The sequence below is a fragment of the Macrobrachium nipponense genome, chromosome 7 (assembly GCF_015104395.2).
Source record: "Macrobrachium nipponense isolate FS-2020 chromosome 7, ASM1510439v2, whole genome shotgun sequence".
Lineage (NCBI taxonomy): Eukaryota > Metazoa > Arthropoda > Malacostraca > Decapoda > Palaemonidae > Macrobrachium > Macrobrachium nipponense.
The window spans coordinates 24,754,882-24,773,424 of NC_061109.1; the positions used below are offsets into that span (position 1 = coordinate 24,754,882).

The 18,543-nt window shown below is 48.4% G+C and overlaps 1 protein-coding gene across 1 annotated transcript in view; it reads left to right on the top strand.

Moving 5' to 3' along the window:
- The window catches only part of LOC135217559 (transmembrane anterior posterior transformation protein 1 homolog), a 279,484-nt gene that overhangs the window by 19,820 nt on the left and 241,121 nt on the right, over positions 1-18,543 (top strand). The window contains exon 4 of the mRNA XM_064253524.1: positions 13,545-13,720. Within this exon, the coding sequence (XP_064109594.1) occupies positions 13,545-13,720 (176 nt within the window). The remainder of the gene's footprint in view (positions 1-13,544; positions 13,721-18,543) is intronic.

Genomic DNA, 18,543 nt, shown 5'->3' on the forward strand with positions numbered 1-18,543 from the left:
AATGTAACCCCTTCTAACCCTTCTTTAGATTTTGTGACTTCTAACCCCGTAGTGTTGCCTTCGGGCCCTCAAGTGGTGTCTGCGGAGGGTAATGCCCTTTCGCTTATTTTGGATTCATTGAAAACTCTTGAATCTAAAGTTCTTGCCCTTGAAAACAGGCAAAGTGCTAAGTGCAGTGATAGTGCCCCTAGTGAAGTGGAGGGGGCGTCAGATCGGCCCTATAGCGCCTCTAGGCTGGGACCTCTGCCGAACTCCCAGGACTCAGGGAGAGGGCATGTCGAAGGCCGAAGGAGGGTTACGGGGATCCCCCACCGATCTGACGTCCCTTCAGCAGTACCTGTTGACGCTTCCCAGGCTGCTAAGGAGCGTGCTCGAGCACGTATCCTAAAGGATTGTTTCTCGTCTTCCGACGCGTCCTCCCCGCGCAAGGGGTGGGAATCTCATTCGGATTCGCGACCTTTGTAGAGGACTTTTCAAGATCAGGACGCTTCACGTCATGCTTTGTCTGATTGGCATTCTTCTCCGGAAAGCGTAACCTTTCCGCCCCAGAAGAAGACTAGGACGTCTTATGATGACGCCTTCGAGCGCCCCAGTCGCGCTAGAGCCAAGGCTGTTCCTGGGAGAAGGAAGAAGGCGTCCCCTCGCCCCTCACCTTCTCACAGGCATAGCTCTTCTCCTCGTAAAGAGACTTCTCAGACTGAGATAATCCTTGCTATGCAACGCAACTGGATGCTTTACTTAAGCAGAAAGGAAACGGTTCCCCTCGTCGTAAGAAGGACGACAGACTTCCGATCAAGAGAACAAGACAGTCGTCTCCGCCTGCTCTTCTTTTCGTCCCCCGTCTCCTGGTATTTCATCTTCTAGACTTCGTTCTCCCCAGTGTTCGTCTAGAGGTGGCGGTAAACGTCAGGAGAGAGAGAGGTTTCTTCATTCTGCCCTCTCTTCTCGACGTGAGGACGCTTGGCGTTCCGACATCGACGTTTCTGATGACGATGTTTTAGTTCCTGACGGACAAACTTTAGTACGTTCTGCTCCGCTTCGTCATGCTTGTGTTGACGCTCAATGGGACGCTTGTCAAGTGTCAGTCCCTGTTTCTTCGCGGGACGTTCGTAGGGACGCTTCGCGGGACGCTAGGAGAGACGCTCCGCTCGACGCTTCGTTGGACGCTCAGTTGGACGCTGATTTGGACGCTTCGTTGGACGCTCGGAGGGACGTTAGTAGACATTGTCGTAAGAGCTCTTTGGACGCGAATATGGAAGTTCGCTCTCGATCGGAGGTTGGTTGTCCCGAGTCTTTTAGCTGACGCTACACGTCTTCCTTCAACTTCGCGTTCTACTCAAGTTGTGATTGCTGATCCTGTGACTGTTAAGGATTCTGTTAAGGGTACACTACCCTCTTCTTCTCGTCATCGTTCTGACATGAGACTTGGAGCGAAAGGACTTCTGCCTCTTTCTTCGGAGTTTCACTCGGGTAAGGAAGAAGGGGAATTAAGCTGTTCTTCTGAGGATGTTGACGAAGAACAACCCTCGACGTCGTCTTCTTCAGACTACCAAGTATTGGCTCGGCTGCTCCGGGATTCATTTGGAGATACCTTCCTTCCTTCTGCTCCTCCTTCTCCTCCATCGCAGTTTTCGTCGTCGAAAGCTAAGAAGACACCAGGGTTTGTGAAAATGAAGACGTCGTTGTCTACCAAGAGGGCTTTCCTTAAGGTTAACGCCTGGATGGAGACTAGAAAAGCTAAGGGAAGCACCACTTTCGCTCTGCCTCCGTCTAGGCTTAGCGGTAAGGCAGGGATGTGGTATGAAACCGGTGAGGAGTTAGGATTGAAGGTTCCGACGTCAGCACAAGGAGATTTCGCCAGCGTTGTGGATGCCTCAAGGAGAGCTCTTTTAGCCTCAGCGAAGGTGTCGTGGATGACTTCGGAACTTGACCATCTGTTGAAGGGTCTTTATAGGTCCTTGGAAGTTTTTAACTTTTTAGACTGGTGTCTCGGTGTGTTAAACAACCAGTCTCGTAAGCCAGATTCGATCAGCGGGGGGTTGGGGAGTTGTCCATGTATTGTCATGCATGGACAAGGCCGTCAGGGATGGCTCAGAGGAGTTAGCCTCTCATTTTTCAGCAGGCGTGTTGAAGAAAAGATCGCTTTATTGCAATTTTGCGGCTAAGTCTGTCTCTCCCTCACAGAAGACAGAACTTTTGTATGCGCCTTTCTCGAGTCATCTCTTCCCCCAGGCTATGGTGAAGGATCTGCAGTAAGTCTTCTGGAGAACAGCCACTCAAGACCTTTTGGCTCAGTCGTCGAGACGTCCTGCTGTCCCTTCCACGTCTTCAGGAGTCCAGTCTATTAGGAAGCAGAAGCCTTTTCGTGGAGGATCTTCAGCTAGATCTTTACCCCGAGGAAGGAGTCTTCCTAGAGGTAGAGCCCCGGCTAAGTCCAGGGGCAAGAAGTGAGAGTGCATTACTTCAGTCACCGGTAGGAGCCAGGCTTCAGTTGTTTGGAGGAGCCTGGAGAGAGAGAGGTCCACACCTGGTCTCTCAATATCATAGAGAAGGGGTACAAGATTCCTTTTCGTAAGGCCTCCCCCTCTGACTTCCACTCCCAGGGACTTGTCCCCGTCGTATCCTCAAGAAAAACAGAAGATACTTTTCGATCTGCTCGAGCAGATGCTCGAGAAACGAGCAGTGGAACAGGTCTTAGACCTGGCTACGCCAGGATTTTACAACAGATTGTTTCTTGTTCCGAAACACTCGGGAGGGTGGCGGCCAGTCTTGGATGTAAGTCGTCTGAACCTCTTCATAGAAAAGCAGAAGTTCAAGATGGAGACACCTCAGTCAGTTCTGGGGGCCTTAAGACCGGGAGATTGGATGGTATCACTCGATCTTCAGGACGCATACTTTCACGTCCCGATACACCCCCAGTCTATGAAGTACCTTCGGTTCGTCCTGAAAGGAAAGGTGTTTCAGTTCAGGGCTCTTTGTTTCGGTCTGAGTACGGCCCCATTTGTGTTCACCATCTTAATGAAGAATGTGGCGAGGTGGCTCCATCTTTCCAACATCAGGATCTCGCTCTATCTGGACGACTAGCTCATACGAGCTTCTTCGCAGACCCGGTGCCTGAAGGACCTGCAAACGACTCTGTCTTTAGCTGCGTCCCTGGGACTTCTGGTGAACTTCGAAAAGTCACATCTGACCCCAACACAGTCCATCGTGTATCTGGGGATTCAGATGGATTCAGTGGCTTTTCGGGTCTTTTCCGTCCCAGGAACGTCAGCAACAAGGCATAGAGAAAGTGTCAGCCTTTCTAGGGAAGGATTCATGCTCGGTGAGGGAATGGATGAGTCTGCTGGGGACCATTTCCTCGCTGGAGAAGTTTGTTTCCTGGGGTGGGAGGCTACACCTCCGACCTCTTCAGTTCTTCCTGTCGGACAACTGGACAGAGAAGGACAACTTCGACATGATCTTAACCATCTCAGAAGAGTTAAAGAGCCATCTAAGATGGTGGCTCGATCCGTTAAAGCTATCAGAGGGCATATCCCTCAAGCTTCGGAACCCCGACCTAGTGTTGTTCTCCGACGCGTCAATCCACGGGGTGAGGAGCAAACACTAGGGGGGAGGAAGTGTCAGGCACCTGGAGAGGGGAACAGGTAGCCTGGCATATCAACTTCAAGGAGCTGGCAGCGGTTCAGTTAGCGCTCCAGTTCTTTCAGGACAAAGTCTCCCGTCGAGTAGTCCAAGTCAACTCGGACAATACCACAGCACTGGCATACTTGAAGAAACAAGGAGGAACTCACTCTCACTCCCTGTTCGCTCTAGCGAAAGAAATTCTGCTTTGGGCGAAGGCGAGAGATCACAATTTTGACAAGGTTCATTGCCGGAGTCGAGAACGTCCGTGCGGATCTCCTCAGTCGACAAGGACAGTTGCTGCCGACAGAGTGGACCCTCAATCAGGACGTATGCCAGGAACTGTGGGGTCTTTGGGGACGCCCTTTGGTGGACGTTTTTGCAACCGCAAGGACGGCGAGACTTCCTCTTTACTGCTCCCCGGTTCTCGATCCGGGGGCAGTAGCAGTGGACGCCCTGTTATGGGATTGGACGGGCCTAGATCACTACGCATTTCCCCCCTTCAAGATTCTGGGAGAAGTGATGAGAAAGTTCACAGCTTCGTAGGGGACGAGGTTGACGTTAATCGCCCCCTTTTGGCCCGCAGCGAACTGGTTCACAGAGGTGATGTCCTACCTGGTGGATTTTCCGAGATCTCTTCCGTTAAGGAGAGATCTACTCAAACAGCCCCACTTCGAGAGGTACCACAAAAACCTCTCCGCTCTGAGTCTGACTGCGTTCAGACTATCCAGAAGTTGGCCAGAACGAGAGGTTTTTCGAAACCTGTGGCTAAAGCTATTTGCCACCGCGAGGAGACCTTCTTCAATTGCGGTTTACCAATCGAAGTGGGCAGCTTTTAGGAGCTGGTTTAAAAAGAAAGGAGTTTCCTCCACCACGACCTCTGTGAGCCAGATCGCCGACTTCCTTCTTTATCTCAGACGAGATTTGAAGCTTGCAGTGTCAACCATTAAAGGCTACAGAAGTGTCTTATCTGTAGTTTTTCGACATAGAGGTCTTGACCTTGCTAATAACAAGGATCTACATGATCTACTGAGATCTTTTGAGACCACCAAGGTACCGCTACCTAAGTTACCTTTGTGGAATCTGGACGTGGTTCTCAAGTTTTTAATGTCAAGCCGCTTTGAACCCCTTTACTCTGCCTCTTTGCGAGATTTGACGAAGAAGACTGTATTCCTAACGGCTCTGGCGACGGCGAAGAGGGTTAGCGAGATACAGGCTATTAGTAAACACGTCAGCTTCAAAGGGCATAATGCGGTCTGCTCTTTGGGTATGTCATTCCTGGCTAAGAATGAAAACCCTTCCAATCCTTGGCCTAAAACGTTCGAAATCAAGGGTATGGCAGAAATCATTGGTCAAGAGCCAGAAAGAGTCCTGTGTCCGGTCAGGGCTCTTAGAGAATATCTTCTAGGACAAAGGAGTGTAGATGTTCTGCGGAGAACTTATGGGTGTTTCGTCAAGAGACCTAATATGCCCATGTCCAAGAATGCACTGGCATTCATTTTTAAGGAACACCATTAAGGAGGCGCACTCTAATTGTAAAGACAGTGACTTTAAACTCTTTAAAAGTTAACGCTGACGAAGTAGGGCTATTTTCGACTTCTATAGCCTTTCAGAAAAATATGGACTTAAAGATATTTTAAGTGCCCCTTTTTGGAGGAGTAACTCGGTGTTCGCCTCGCACTATTTTACGGGAGGTCAGAACGACATATGAAAACTGTTACTCTCTTGGACCATACGTCGCCGCAGACACTATCTTGGGGGCAGGAGGTAGCACTCATCCTTTCCCATAGAAAAGGGTAGGTGAGTTTTTTTAATGATTGTAATGTTTATGGTTGTAGGGTTGGCCGCCGAATGCGGTCGTCCCTTCTTTTAGCCTTTTGTATATGGGAGTATTTGGTTAGGCTACTTAGGTGGTGGTTTTTGCCTCGTTGTCCTCAGAAGTATGGTCATGGTCTAGTCACATTGTGGTCTCGTCCCTGTTGACAGATCATCTAGAGCGCACCAACTACACAGGTCTCTACCTTGTTGGTAACTCTAGTGAAGCAGATGCAGGCTTGGGTGGCAGCAATCACGAAGTCAGCTATGCTAACAGGTAAGGAACCAAGATGTCAGTCATCTACATTTATATGTTTCCTAAAATCCTTTTTCTGTCTCTCCCACCGCCAAAGGTGGGATTCAGCTATATATATATCTGACAGGTAAGTTTCATGAACAAAATGATATTGTTAAGATACAATAAAGTTTCTTCATACTTACCTGGCAGATATATATATTTTAAGTACCCACCCACCTCCCCTCAGGAGACAGTGGAGATAGAAATATGATAGAAAATGGAATGGTTCCTGATACCCGCCTCCCAGCGGCGGGAATGGGTACTCTACTAACCACCCTACTCTCACTAAGTGTGTGTCGTAAGTTTTTAGAAATTCTGTCGGACTTCAGAGAATACAGCTATATATATATCTGCCAGGTAAGTATGAACAAACTTTATTGTATCTTAACAATATCATATTTAGATTAGCAGGGGTGGAAGACTTAAAGCTCACTTAGATAAAATGGAGAAAGATAGAAAGAGGAAAGCAACCATTAGAACAGGTAGCAAACATAGTGTTGAGTCAACTTCTTTGCCTGTAGAGGCAAAGAAGTCTTCTTTCTCTTCACCTTTTTTTATCTAATATTTCTTCAATTAATAGCCCTCCTACCTCTTTACTTGTGACTCCAGTCCAGGTAGCCCTTGCTTCCGATCCTAGCACCATTGCCATTTAGAGTCCAAAGATGGACAAAAAGTTTTGAGATTTTGGCTAAATCCGTTATGGATTTAGGTTTGTCATTCCGTGCTTTTGTGGAGAAGAGTGATGTGAGAAGTGCAGTAGTGTTGTGCAATGTATCAGTGCTGTGTCTGAGGAGGCGGCTTCTGCCCATCCCCCAGTTCTCCTAGATGAAGGTCTCTGTCTGCTCCCGCTCCCCCGCACCCCGGCCCGGGAGAAGAGATACTGAAGGTTTGAAGGGGAGACTGGGGGTTGCCCAAGGGTAGTTGTAGACTCTGCAAGATTGTTGCCTCGTGGTTGTCGACAAAATGCCGCTAGAAAGGCGTAGAAGTGAGTGACATGCAGTTGTCATCTGATTCTGATGTGCCTTCGTCAAATAAGAAGCGACAAGTTTGAAGTGGTGCAGTGTCGTGTCCATTGAAAAGACATGCTGTTTGTTCCGATGCATAATACAAACCTTTCGGTCCTTTAACAATAGGAATATACTTCGGCGTAGCTGGAATTACGGCCGTTGAATCTTGAACAAGGTGGTTAGGCTGTAACTACCGTGGGGCAGGCTAGCCTGCTCGGATGTAAACACTCCACTTTACTTTTGGCCGTCTTCCGAGGAAGATGTGTGTTTGTGAGCTCCGGCTGACTGGTCGTTAATCTTTTTTCCCGGTGGGATCCTTTTGGTTTATTTTTTATTTTGTTCATGAAACTTACCTGACAGATATATATATAGCTGTATTCTCCGAAGTCCGACAGAATTTCAAAATTCGCGGCACACGCAGTGGGCGGCCAGGTGGTAGTACCCATTCCCGCCGCTGGGAGGCGGATATCAGGAACTATTCCCATTTTCTATTCATATTTTTTCTGTCGCCGGTCGGTAAACAACTGTTTACAGACCTCCGCCTAGGATTTTGAAACTTCATTAGCCGCTTAAGTATCCTAATTATTCTTTCGATTATTGACTTGGATTTGTGGCTAGGCATACGCTATCGTAAATTTTTTCATTGCATTTGATGTCTGAAGCTAGTTAGCCTAGTTTCAGACTTTGTTGTCTGCATGGGGTAAGGTAGTATATATGACGTTTACATGTTTTCTTTGCATAAGTTCAATGTAATTAGTGTAATGTGTGTCTGATTACGGAAGAAGTAGGATTCATGTACGCATATTAGAGCGTGTTAGAATCAGGAGTTTTCCTCCACAGTAAACAGAAGTTAGAAATAATGAACCTTCTAACCTCCTGTAGATTTTATTTTGCCTAACCCTGTGGTATGGCTTACGGGCCTAGAAGAATGTCTGCTAGAGGATTACATCAAGTAATCTTAGACTAAAGTGCTCGCTCTACCAATCAGTGTTTTGTGAAGTGTAGTGCCCCTTGTGTTGTGGAGGGGGCGTCAGATCGGCCCCATAATGCCTCTAGGCCTGGACCTCTGTCGGACTCCCAGGACTCAGGGAGAGGGCATGTCGAAAGCCGCAAGAGGGTTACGGAGGCTCCCCACCGATCTGGCGTCCCTTCGGCAGGACCTGTTGACGCTTCCCAGGCTGCTAAAGATCGTGCACATGCACGAATCTTGAAGGATTGCTTCTCGTCCTCCGAGGTGCCTTCCTTTCCCGCGCAAGGGTTGGAGCTCTGAAAGGACTCGCGCCCTCTAAGAAGCTTTAGAGAAGAGGAGCTTCACGTCCTCTCTCTCGTCAGGAGGGAACGTCAGATCGGCCCCATCCCAACGCCTCTAGGCCTAGACCTCTGTCGGACTCCCAGGAAACCAGGGAGAGGGCATGTCAAAAGCCGAAGGAGGGTTACGGGTTTTTCATGCTGATCTGGCTTCCTTTCGGCATGTCCTGTTGTCGCTTCCCAGGCTGCCGAAGATCGAGCACGTGCACGAATCTTGAAGGATTGCTTCTCGTCCTCCGAGGCGTCCTCCCCACACAGGGGTCGGAGCTCTCGGAAGGACTCGCGCCCCCTAAGAAGCTTTAGAGAACAGGACGCTTCACGTCCTCAATCTCTCGTCACGAGAGGATGAAAAGAGTCCTGTGCCCTGTCAGGAGGGCTCTCGAATTTTATTTAATATAAACGAAGGAAGTAAGAGGTTCCCTTCGGGTCGGGTAATGTATGGTGCTCAGGGAAGAGACCACATTTACCCTTTTCGAAGAAATGCACTGGCTGGCTCTTTTCCTAAGGGACATATTAAAGGAGGGGGCTCATTCATCTTGCCAGAAGAGTGATTTGAGCCTCCTGCGAGTGAACGCTCATGAAGTTAGAGCTGTTTCAACCTCGCTAGCATTCCAAAAGAATTTGGTAATCAAGGACATTCTAGATTCCACCTTTTGGAGGAGCAACTCAGGTATTCGTCCTCCTCTCCTCATGGCGCATCCGTATACGTTATGTAAGCGTTCGCTTTACTTCGAAAAAGCAAGCTGATAAGTTTTGATGTCCGGCAAGCTGCTTTGTCACCAGTCAAACAACTATGTCACTGGTTCGGCATAAGAAGGGCAATTTAGAACGTGAGGAAGCTTTTGGAGGGCTCGACGTCCTATAAGTAGAGACATTCTCCAGGACGCTCGGCGAAGCACCTTGCGAGGGTGTCTTTGTCGCCGCTTTCGACGCTCGGCGTTCCTTTGCTGAGTGCGTTTCTGGAGATGTTCTTTTGCATTACTAAGGACACCAAGTTGTCGCACCAGGCGGCCACTGTCTTTGTAAGAAGGTATGAAGGTCTTTAAAAAAAAAAGAGGCCCGTCTTGAAGACGAAAGCCATACGTCTTCCTTTAGTGTTCACACACTTCAGGAGCAGCGTGCGCTCCCATGGAGATCTCGCATGAGGACGTCCCTTGAAAAATTATTCAACGTTCATCACGCAAAACGCGGTTCGTAAATAACAGTGAGATGTTGGCAAGGCGCTCGTCCAGGACGGCCTCTTGGCGGGCCTTGGTGCATGAATCAGGGGCTCAACGAGTTCCTCTCTGAAAGTTGTTCAGAAGACTTGGTGTTCTCTGATCAGACACGCTCGTAGCATAAGCAGGACGTTTTTTGAGGACGCTCAGCAGGACGCTTTCCAGGACGCTAAGCAGGACGTTTTGAGGACGCCTGCAGGACGCATGAGGACGATTTTGTGGACATTCGCCAGGACGCTTCGGTGGAGATTGGTCAGGGACGCTTTGCGGAGAGAAAAACTCTGTAGAAGGCGTCCTTATTTGCTGTTCAGGACGTTTCTTTAGGACGCTTGACGCTCTACACGCTCGTCAAGAGGAGGTTTTTCAGGACTCTACACAGGACATTCCTTATAAGGAAATTTTAAAAACGGATTCGGAAGTTAGCGGATAGACATACCCGAATTTTTCTTCGATCCCTGTTTCCTCTCATCGATTTCTCTGAGAATCGGGAAGATTATATACTCGGATTCCTGGGTGACTTCGGTCATGTAAAGGGTTTTCCCCTATTAAGCAAAGTGCTAATAGTTTTGTCAAGTAAGGACGTTTTCCCCATTGTAAGATACTAAACGTTTGTCATTTAAGTGGGGGAACCCCTCATAAATGGGGTATCTCCCATAGACATAGATTTTAACGTTTTTATCGTTAAGCGGATAAAAATCATTAAACAAATTTCGGGAAGAGCTTCATTTATTTCAGAGCTCATCCGGGAGTAAGAAAAAGACTTGTCAGACTAGATCAGGACAGTATTGTGTCCAATATCATAAGAAATCTGAACGTCCTTTCCGATCACGGTTCTCTCTTGATGATCTCTATTGAATATTACTCCCTTTTCTTGGGCCAAAGGGTCTTGGCAAAGAATCAGGAAATTACTTTTGAAAAAAGTCTCATTCATTAGAACCGTGGACAGTCGTTTTCCTTTCTTTCTCTCTTCACGTCGAGGAAAGGGATGGGTAGTAGAGAATTCGATGTTCAAATTACTACAATACTTTACGTAGTTTTCTTTGCGTCATTGGCTAACGCATGGTCAAGTCATATACGCATATCGTATTACGTCTGCGGATAGGAAGCGAAAGAACGTTGTTCTAAGTATTAATTGACACTCCCTTCAACCTTCCACGAGTTTTCGTCTTTTTCTTTGATAAGAAACAACTCTTCAGGATTGTTACGTACACACAACATAAGTTCTGTAATTTAGCGGTAATTTTGTTTACGTTAAATATGCCTGCTTGAGAGTTTCCTTTTGCTAATTTCATAACATCCCTTCGCTAAAAGGAGTAGCTGGTTGCCGGAATGGCTGAAGAAGCCGTCTCTCTGACTACAATCATAGCATTTTAGCCCGGGTTGAGGAAATTTCTAGTAATCATGAATGAACATGCCTTAGTACTTTAGAAAATTTCAACAAAGATATCTCTTATACTTGTTCGGTGCCGGGTTTACCGCACCGGTAACGGAATCTGACGAATCTACCGCGGCATAGCACTAGAATAATGCTCTCTGCTATGCAAGCGCAGCCTTTATTAGGGAAGGAAGCACAGACTGAGGAGGGGATGGATGAGTTTGATGGGGACCATTTCTCGCTGGAGAAGCTGTTTTCCCTGAATAAACAGCAATTCAGACATCTACAATTTTTCCTCACGAAGAATTGGAATTAACATCAAAGATTCGAATTTCTCTCACCGGCTTGAGGATCACCTCGGGTAATAGTGAGAGGGTGCCAGACATCCGAAAGAGGAACAGATGTTCTGGCACATTGTCTTGAAAGAATTGGAAGCCAATTGGTCGGCTCTCCCAGTTCCTCGAAGGGTGAGTTTGGATCGAGGGCCCAAAATCATCTCGGATAATTTCTCAGCTCCTCATAGCTCAAGAAGAGAGAGTTGGTTTATGTCTTGGGCACGGATAAAGTAACGATCCTCAAGAGGTTAGTAAACTAGTGCACGTCCAGTGCGGGTCTTCTCGGACGAAGGCAACAACTACGGACGTCTGAGTAATCCTCACTTAGAAGGATGTCGAAAGTTTGGGAGAGACTGAGGGCGTCCTTTCGTTAAGTTTTAGTTAATATTGAAGACGAAGGAGCTTCCTCTTAAGTTGTTCCCTATCAAATCCTAGAGGATAGCTGTCGCGCCAAGTTGGCCTCTAGAGGTTGGATTCACAGCGGTCCAGTAATTCAGAGAATTGTCCAAAGACCCTTCACCGGGAGAATCGAGTGTAATCTAACATCGTCACTTAGTGAAGTATCTAATATCTCTCCTCTCTGAGTCTGAAGGCGTTCAGGACTAGCGAGAAGCGATAAGATCTCAAAATTAATGACAGCTCTTGGCCAAGGACAAAGCAGTGCTGATATTTTCAGTGTTCAACCGGAGGGGGCCGTTTCTGGAGGAGCGCCTCAGTGGCGTGGTTGGTAGTGGTCTTTGCCTGCACCTAGGTGGCCGCGAGTCGATTCTCTGGCAGTCCATAGAGGCAGATCAGAGATCGCGTTATTTCTGGGCTCAGCACTCGTGCGTGCGCGAATACCTTTAATCTATTATTTTTCTAGGGTAAATGTACTAACAAATACCAGAGAATAAATAAAATACCAAGAAAAAGGTCAGTATAACGACGCGCTCACCCTCCAGGAGGGTAGTCGGTAGACAACATAGGCGCGTGAGAAACTACACGAGCCAACTGCCAATAGAAATCTCACACTACAAAAAACCTCTCAAGAGGGGAGCAGACCCACAGAGTGAGCACTCGTTACTACTACACTCATCCCATGCGCCGACTGCTGCGCCTCTGGTGGCCATCCTCTTCAGTTAGCGCACACGGTCAAACGTGATATTTTCATCTCTTGTTTTTTGTGCCCTTTCTGTTGGATTTATCTATAATGGAGCGTGCAGCTATAGGCAGCAGTCTAAGTTCAATTACTCAGTATTTATGGTTAGTTGGTTTTTTCCAGGACCTGAGACAGTATTTGCCGTTTGTAGGTTATAATAGATTCTGGGTCGGACGCATGGCAGCATGGTTCTGCCCGTGGTGGGTTCGTTCTGGATCTCGTCCCATACCTAGAACATCCCCTTTTTCTAGTACGCCTATATTAATTATCCGCTTCTTATGGTTCTGCTCTACTCAGGTTTGTCATGCATGCAGTCTTTTACCCTTATGTAGGCTTCTTATCCAGACCCTAGGCCCGGCTCTTAGTATCGGCCTCTGAGGACTAGATTTGAGTGGTAGACTTGCTTTTCGGTAGTCGTACACTCCTGGATTTTTCTCCTGCTATATTGTTTTCTTTCTTTCATTTTTATTTATTTAATGTATTGTTATAGTAGGTTAGTTAGGCGTCTGGCTTAGGCCTAGGCCCTGGCTCATCTGAGCCTATTCTCCGCTCATCATTCGGTTGCTTCCCTATAGCATCTCGTCTGATCAGTTGGTTTTGGCCCAGTGGGCATATATCGCTACCGGCTTTTCAGGTAAGTTGCTCCCGATAGCATCTCTCTGTTCAGTTTGGTTTGTTCCTAGCTTAGTTGTCTTATGTTGTCTTACCGCTCGTGGTCACTAGTGATCACGAGAACAGCAGACGCCTGCCCAGTCACCTTCCCCCCCTCCCGCTCTCTCCATAGAGTCCGGCGGGGTGCGGTCGGTCTGCCCACGCTCCGCTCATTCTACCCCCCCCCCCCCAGAGCCTGCCTCCCTCTCCCCCCCAGGCGGAGGGGACTAGGGAGTCGGGACAGACCAGACGGGACTCGAACCCCCAGGCTTCTCGGTCCGGGCAGGGCTGGTTACTAGGGGGGGGTACTCGGCCTTTCCCCCCCTCCGTTGCTACCTTGTCGCTCCGTGCTAGTTCGCAGGCCTGTATGTCTTCTCGCCCTTCCACCTTACTAGGGCTCCTTTCCTGACCGGAGTGCTGGTATCAGTGGAAAGATGTAGTCCACCCAAGTAGAGTGGGACCGGAACATACCGGGGGCACTGCTAACCTTACCGTATTGCTGAGTTTACTACACTCCGCTTCGCAAGGACTTGGTCGGTTCGTTTGTGTTAGGTTTTAATTGTTTTAGATTAACTATAAGTTGATCTTAAGCTACCTAACACAATCCCCCCTCCCTTACAGGTCTTACCGGATCTCTCCGGGATTATAGCCTATTCAGGCGATTGCAGGGAGGGGTTATCCCAATTTTTTTCCGAGCGTCCGGCATGCAACGGAGTTCTTCTGTCCTTTATCTGTAAGTGTTACTCTTTAAGATACTCATGTGTCTTCCCACTTTACAGGCCACCAACTGTGAGCATCCGGGATGGCAGCCACACTCAGGACCCATGTTGTAGACACGAAGTTTGCCGGTCCATGCTCCATGCGCGACTCTGCACCGGGGACATTCCAGGTCTTGGTACCATTGTGGAGACGTGCTACCATATGTTACGACCTGGTGAGGCAAGCTTTGGACGGGGTAAGTATTCCATCTACAGTAGCTGCCCCGACTTCTTTTTTAGTGCTTAAGTTTTCATCATTCAGTTTAACTTAAGGAACTAGTTTAAGTATACTTTTAAGTTTTAGTTTTAACGTGAATTCTTAATCTAATCTACGACCCCCCTCTTTCCCGGCGGCCGGCAGTGAGGGATACCGCACTGGCTACCCTGCGGGCTGTGTCGGCGGTTTTGGGAAGAACCGCCGCCAAGGGTATGACCCGACATCTGTGAGAAAACGGTTGGCGGTATAATCTTCCCCGGAGGCAAGGCGACCGGATACGTCGAACCCAGTAGAGGCGGCAATTACTATCGCCTTCATCAACAAACAGCTGGCTGGCTCATTAACTGATCAAGACCAGGATCTTCCACAGACGTCGCGACTCTCGATATTAATGTTGAACCTATGGTAGGTGTAGACGACCTGTTGGTCGAGGTAGGTACGGTGGACACCAAGGGTCTCCCTTGGGCGTAACTGTTTTTCTAACTCCTGCAACCTCTCCATTCCTTCCAAGGCTTACGGGTGAGAATGAATTCTCCTCCTGACGCTTCGGTTAGACCTAAGGTCAAAGGAGTAAAGCAGTGGATGACCTTGTGACCTAAGATCGTCATCGGCGTCTAAGAAGACGACCTCCGCTTCATCCTCCTACCGTAAGTCTCCGGATGGAATCCCGGAGCAGAAAGGTCTAAAGCTTTCTAGCTCGGCTCTAAGTCCTCGAGGGAGTCAATCCTCCAGACGAGAGATCTCGCACTCCGGCAGAGTCACAGTTCGCTACCCTTGGTTCCGATTCAGAGCCACCCTTCAACCTCCGCAGCAGCTCCGGCTTTGGACTCCCATGCTGGCCTGTTGCAACAGGTGGGCGAACCTGGTTGGGGTCCCGAAAGAGTAGCATGGAACAAATGTTCTCGTTGTCGGATGGATTAACCTCCAAGACTCCATTATGTGCCGGCTAAGAGAAGCTCCTCCTAGCCTCCCCTCCCACTTTCATATACAAGTGGAACTCAGCTTCCTCCCTAGACTCGCTACCTCGTTCTCTATGAACAACCCATGGGAGTAGCGGCATACGCCCCTTCAGGACTGGTCTTCATCCTCTATACCGGAACTTGGGACTCGAAGAATAGAGGACTTCGAAGTTCTACCCGGGAAGCTCCAGCCTCCGTTCATAGGTACGCAAGGCTCACACCTTCAGCCATGGTTCGGGACGATAGGGTACCAAAAGGAGACAGTCCTCTATTCACGAGACAGGCTCAAAGAGAAGGCTCAGGGTTTAGAGGACATGGATTGTTCATAATACCAAGATACAACCCTTTTAAGAGTCCCTTTCCCATTTCACAAGGGATGAAAGTACCCCGCTCCCGTTCCTGACCAAGATAGCGAGGCTCGACCATCCCAGCGGCCCAGAAGGGGAACCCATACCTCAGTTGAAGGAAGCAGATCCCACTTCTCCGTTACTCCCCTCAGTTGGAGACAAATGTGGGGAAAAGACTTGCCGACACCTTCTCAGCTTGGCAAACTCAAACCGGACTGTGCTTATGAGCAGGTTGGTGAAAAGCTACCCCAGGCTTCCAGATAGCTTATTCAGGCTGAATTTGCCGCAGGAAATCGCGGACTAGCCAGATCAATTAACTACTATGGCTATGGTCCGAGGTAGCAACCATGGCCTATGCGACCATACCAAGAACCCCCCCCTGATTTTTAAGCTCATGACCAAAGCCCTGACTCAAAGGTACAGTCAGATATGTTTGAGTTTGCCACCTAGAACGAATTGTAGGAAGCATGTCCTACAAGAGGCAACATCGGCATGAGCCGAAACGGTTACTCTCGTCTAACATCTGGGAGCAGATCTTCTTCCCAGAAGCTATGGTAAAGGAAGTCCAGTCAGAGGCTACGGGAGGTTAACCAGCAGCCTTAAGGAACGTTGGGGCCTTAACGGTTAAGAGGAGGCACAGACCTAACACCTAAAGGTAAGGGACAGAGGAAACCCAGGCGTTTCCATCCTTACCAGAAAAAAGCAACCAGCTTTTCCTCAGCAAGTTCCAGCGGTACCATTAGTGCAGGCAGCCCAAACTTCACTTCTAAAGGTTTCAATCACATCCAATTTATGTGAATCCCCCTCAGCCTCAGCCCTCCACCTTTACGCCATCTCTCCAGCTTACAATCAAGCCTTCGGAGTCAAGCTTCACAGACGTATGACCGCTCGGGTAAGGGATGGCAGAGGTAAGCGTTCCTTTCGTGGGAGAGGATCGGGAGGCCCTTTAATAGGGGAAAAGCACTTCAGAGGAGCCGAGGCGGTTACCAGAACCAATGAAGAACTTCAGCGTAGGAGGGAGGCTGTTCATTCGGACACGTGGAACCAGCGAATGGGCTCAGAGCATAGTGTTCAAAAGCGTCTGGGTTGGAGCTGAGTTGACGACCCCTACCTCCAGCAGACCTTTCCGTCAACTTCCTTCCAAAGAAGTGACAGAGTACGCAGAAGGACCTCCTTCAGAAAGGAGCGTACTAGACGAGGAGTCAAGAGATTAAAATTCAATGGTCGCTTGCTCAGCGTGCCAAAGAAAGGCTCATCAAAAAAAGAAGGGTAATCTTAGGACTTGTCCCGCTTAAACTTAGCCATCCGCCTGCGACAAGTCACAAGATGCTCTCGGATCTCACACACAAGTGCGGACCTACGTCCCGTGGGCCGTCACCACCTCTATCAGATCGTACAGACGATTACATCATATCCTATTGCAAGACACTTTCCGCCGTATCTGGGTTTCAAGGATAGGACGACCAGACATGTCTACTTCAAGGTAGTTCCCTTCGGACTCAAAGTGGCACCCAGAGTGTCACAGAAGCTAGCGGAAGTGGTAGTCGCAACAACTCAGGACACAAGGGATTATGGTAGTAGCGTTATTCTCGACGATTGTTGATTGGGCTCCAACAGCGAAGGAATGCAACAGAGCTACACTGAAAGTGATTCAGTTCCGGAATATTAGGTTCAAAATAAACAGGACCCAAATCAAGACTCACTCGAGTCAAACTTTCAGTGGCTGGGCATTTCAAGGGAATCTATCCGCCCACCCTTCTGTCGATCCCATCAGCCAAAAAGTGAAAGAAATATGCGAAGTCGTCAAGCAATTCTAAGTCACAACTAGCGTCAAGGAGAGCTCAGGGAAAGGATCCTGGTTGTTCTCTCCAGTTTGCATCAGTGGACGAACGTCTTAATGAAAGGCCCAAACTGAAAGACCTTATCCAGAATCTGGCGCTCGCGGGCAAATGTCAGGTCCAGGGGACAGACTATCCTCAGGCCTCTGAGTCTAAAGAATCGACTTCGGCGTGGGCGAAAGTCCAAGATATTTGTCTGCCAGTTGTTTCAGTACCCCGTCAGTTCCCTCCACCAGGGATCACCATCCACACAGACGCGTTCCTTAAGCGGTGGGGAGGGTATTCCCCAGGGCAAAAAGGTCCTAAGGGACTTGGTACCTCAGTTCGTCAGTTCCATATAAACGTACTGGAGGCAATGGCAGTGTTCTTGACTAAAAGGTTGCGCCACCAAAGTACTCCCACATTAAGCTAGTCCTGGACAGCGCAGTGTTGTACATTGTATAAAACAGAGGAGGCCTCCAAGTACGTCATCTAAATCATGTCATGGTAGCGATCTTCTCCTGGAAGACAAGTTCAGTGGCATCTTTCCTACCACTCACATAGCTGGAGTGAGAACAGTCATAGCAGACGCCACTACCCGATCAGTGCCCCTAGAGTCGGAATGGTCACTGGACACAGTTCGTTCCAATGGATCCTTCAAAGAGTTCCAGGCTACAGGTGGACCTCTTAGCATCTCCCAAGCGAACACACAATACCGTGTATGTAGCCCCCAACTGGACCTCTGGCCATGCCGGATAGTCGGACGCCCTGGCCTCTAGACTGGAAACAACTGGAGAAGATTTAGTCTTCCCCCAGTGAATCTTCTCATGAAAGTATTAAACATACTCAGGACATACAAGGGTAAAGTGGCTCTAGTAGCCCCAGGACTGGCCGAAGAGCAACTGGTATCATCTAATTCTGGAGCTGGGCCTTCGTCCTCTTCGTATCCCCAAATCCAGGCTCTCCCAGTCAGTACAAACGAAGACTGTGTTCGCTTCCTCGGGATTCTCCAAACCCTAACTTTATGGATTTCATGAGGTTGCGGCAAAAAGAGATGAGAATATTGACCCCTCAGAATATCGCTTCTTGGAATCCGATAAAAGGGATGTAAACTTTGAGACAGTGATGCTGTGTCAAAAAGTTAGCAATCTTCCTGAGAGAAATCAGATAAGAATCATGACAGGTAATGTCAGCTATATCCTTTGCAGAGCCGTATTTAGAAAAAGGTTTAGCAGCGAGAAACATTACGACAAACAAGTCAGCCTGAAAAAGATATTTCAATTTGGATTAAACATAGACTTGACGGATTTCCTACTTCTCGTCTATTCCTAAGGCATTGTGCTGACTTAGGCCTTTCTGTAAGGCTTCGTCAGTTTCATGGTCTAAACGATGTTTTTAAAACTGGCTTCAGAAACCGATAATGACCACAGCTCGTTTATATATGCTCTTAAGAAAAACCCTAATTTTTATTAAGCTTAGCTTCAGGAGCAAGATATTTCAGAACTGTCGGCTTAATTCACAGGATCCGGATCATATTCAATTCCTTCCCACAGGGGAAAGTCCTACTTCTCCGGAACGCGCTTCTTAGCAAAAGGAAGATCCTTTGGATGAGGTGGGATCATTGGGAAGCGCGTACTACCCTCCACAAGATGTATACCTTTGCCCAGTTTCAACCTTACG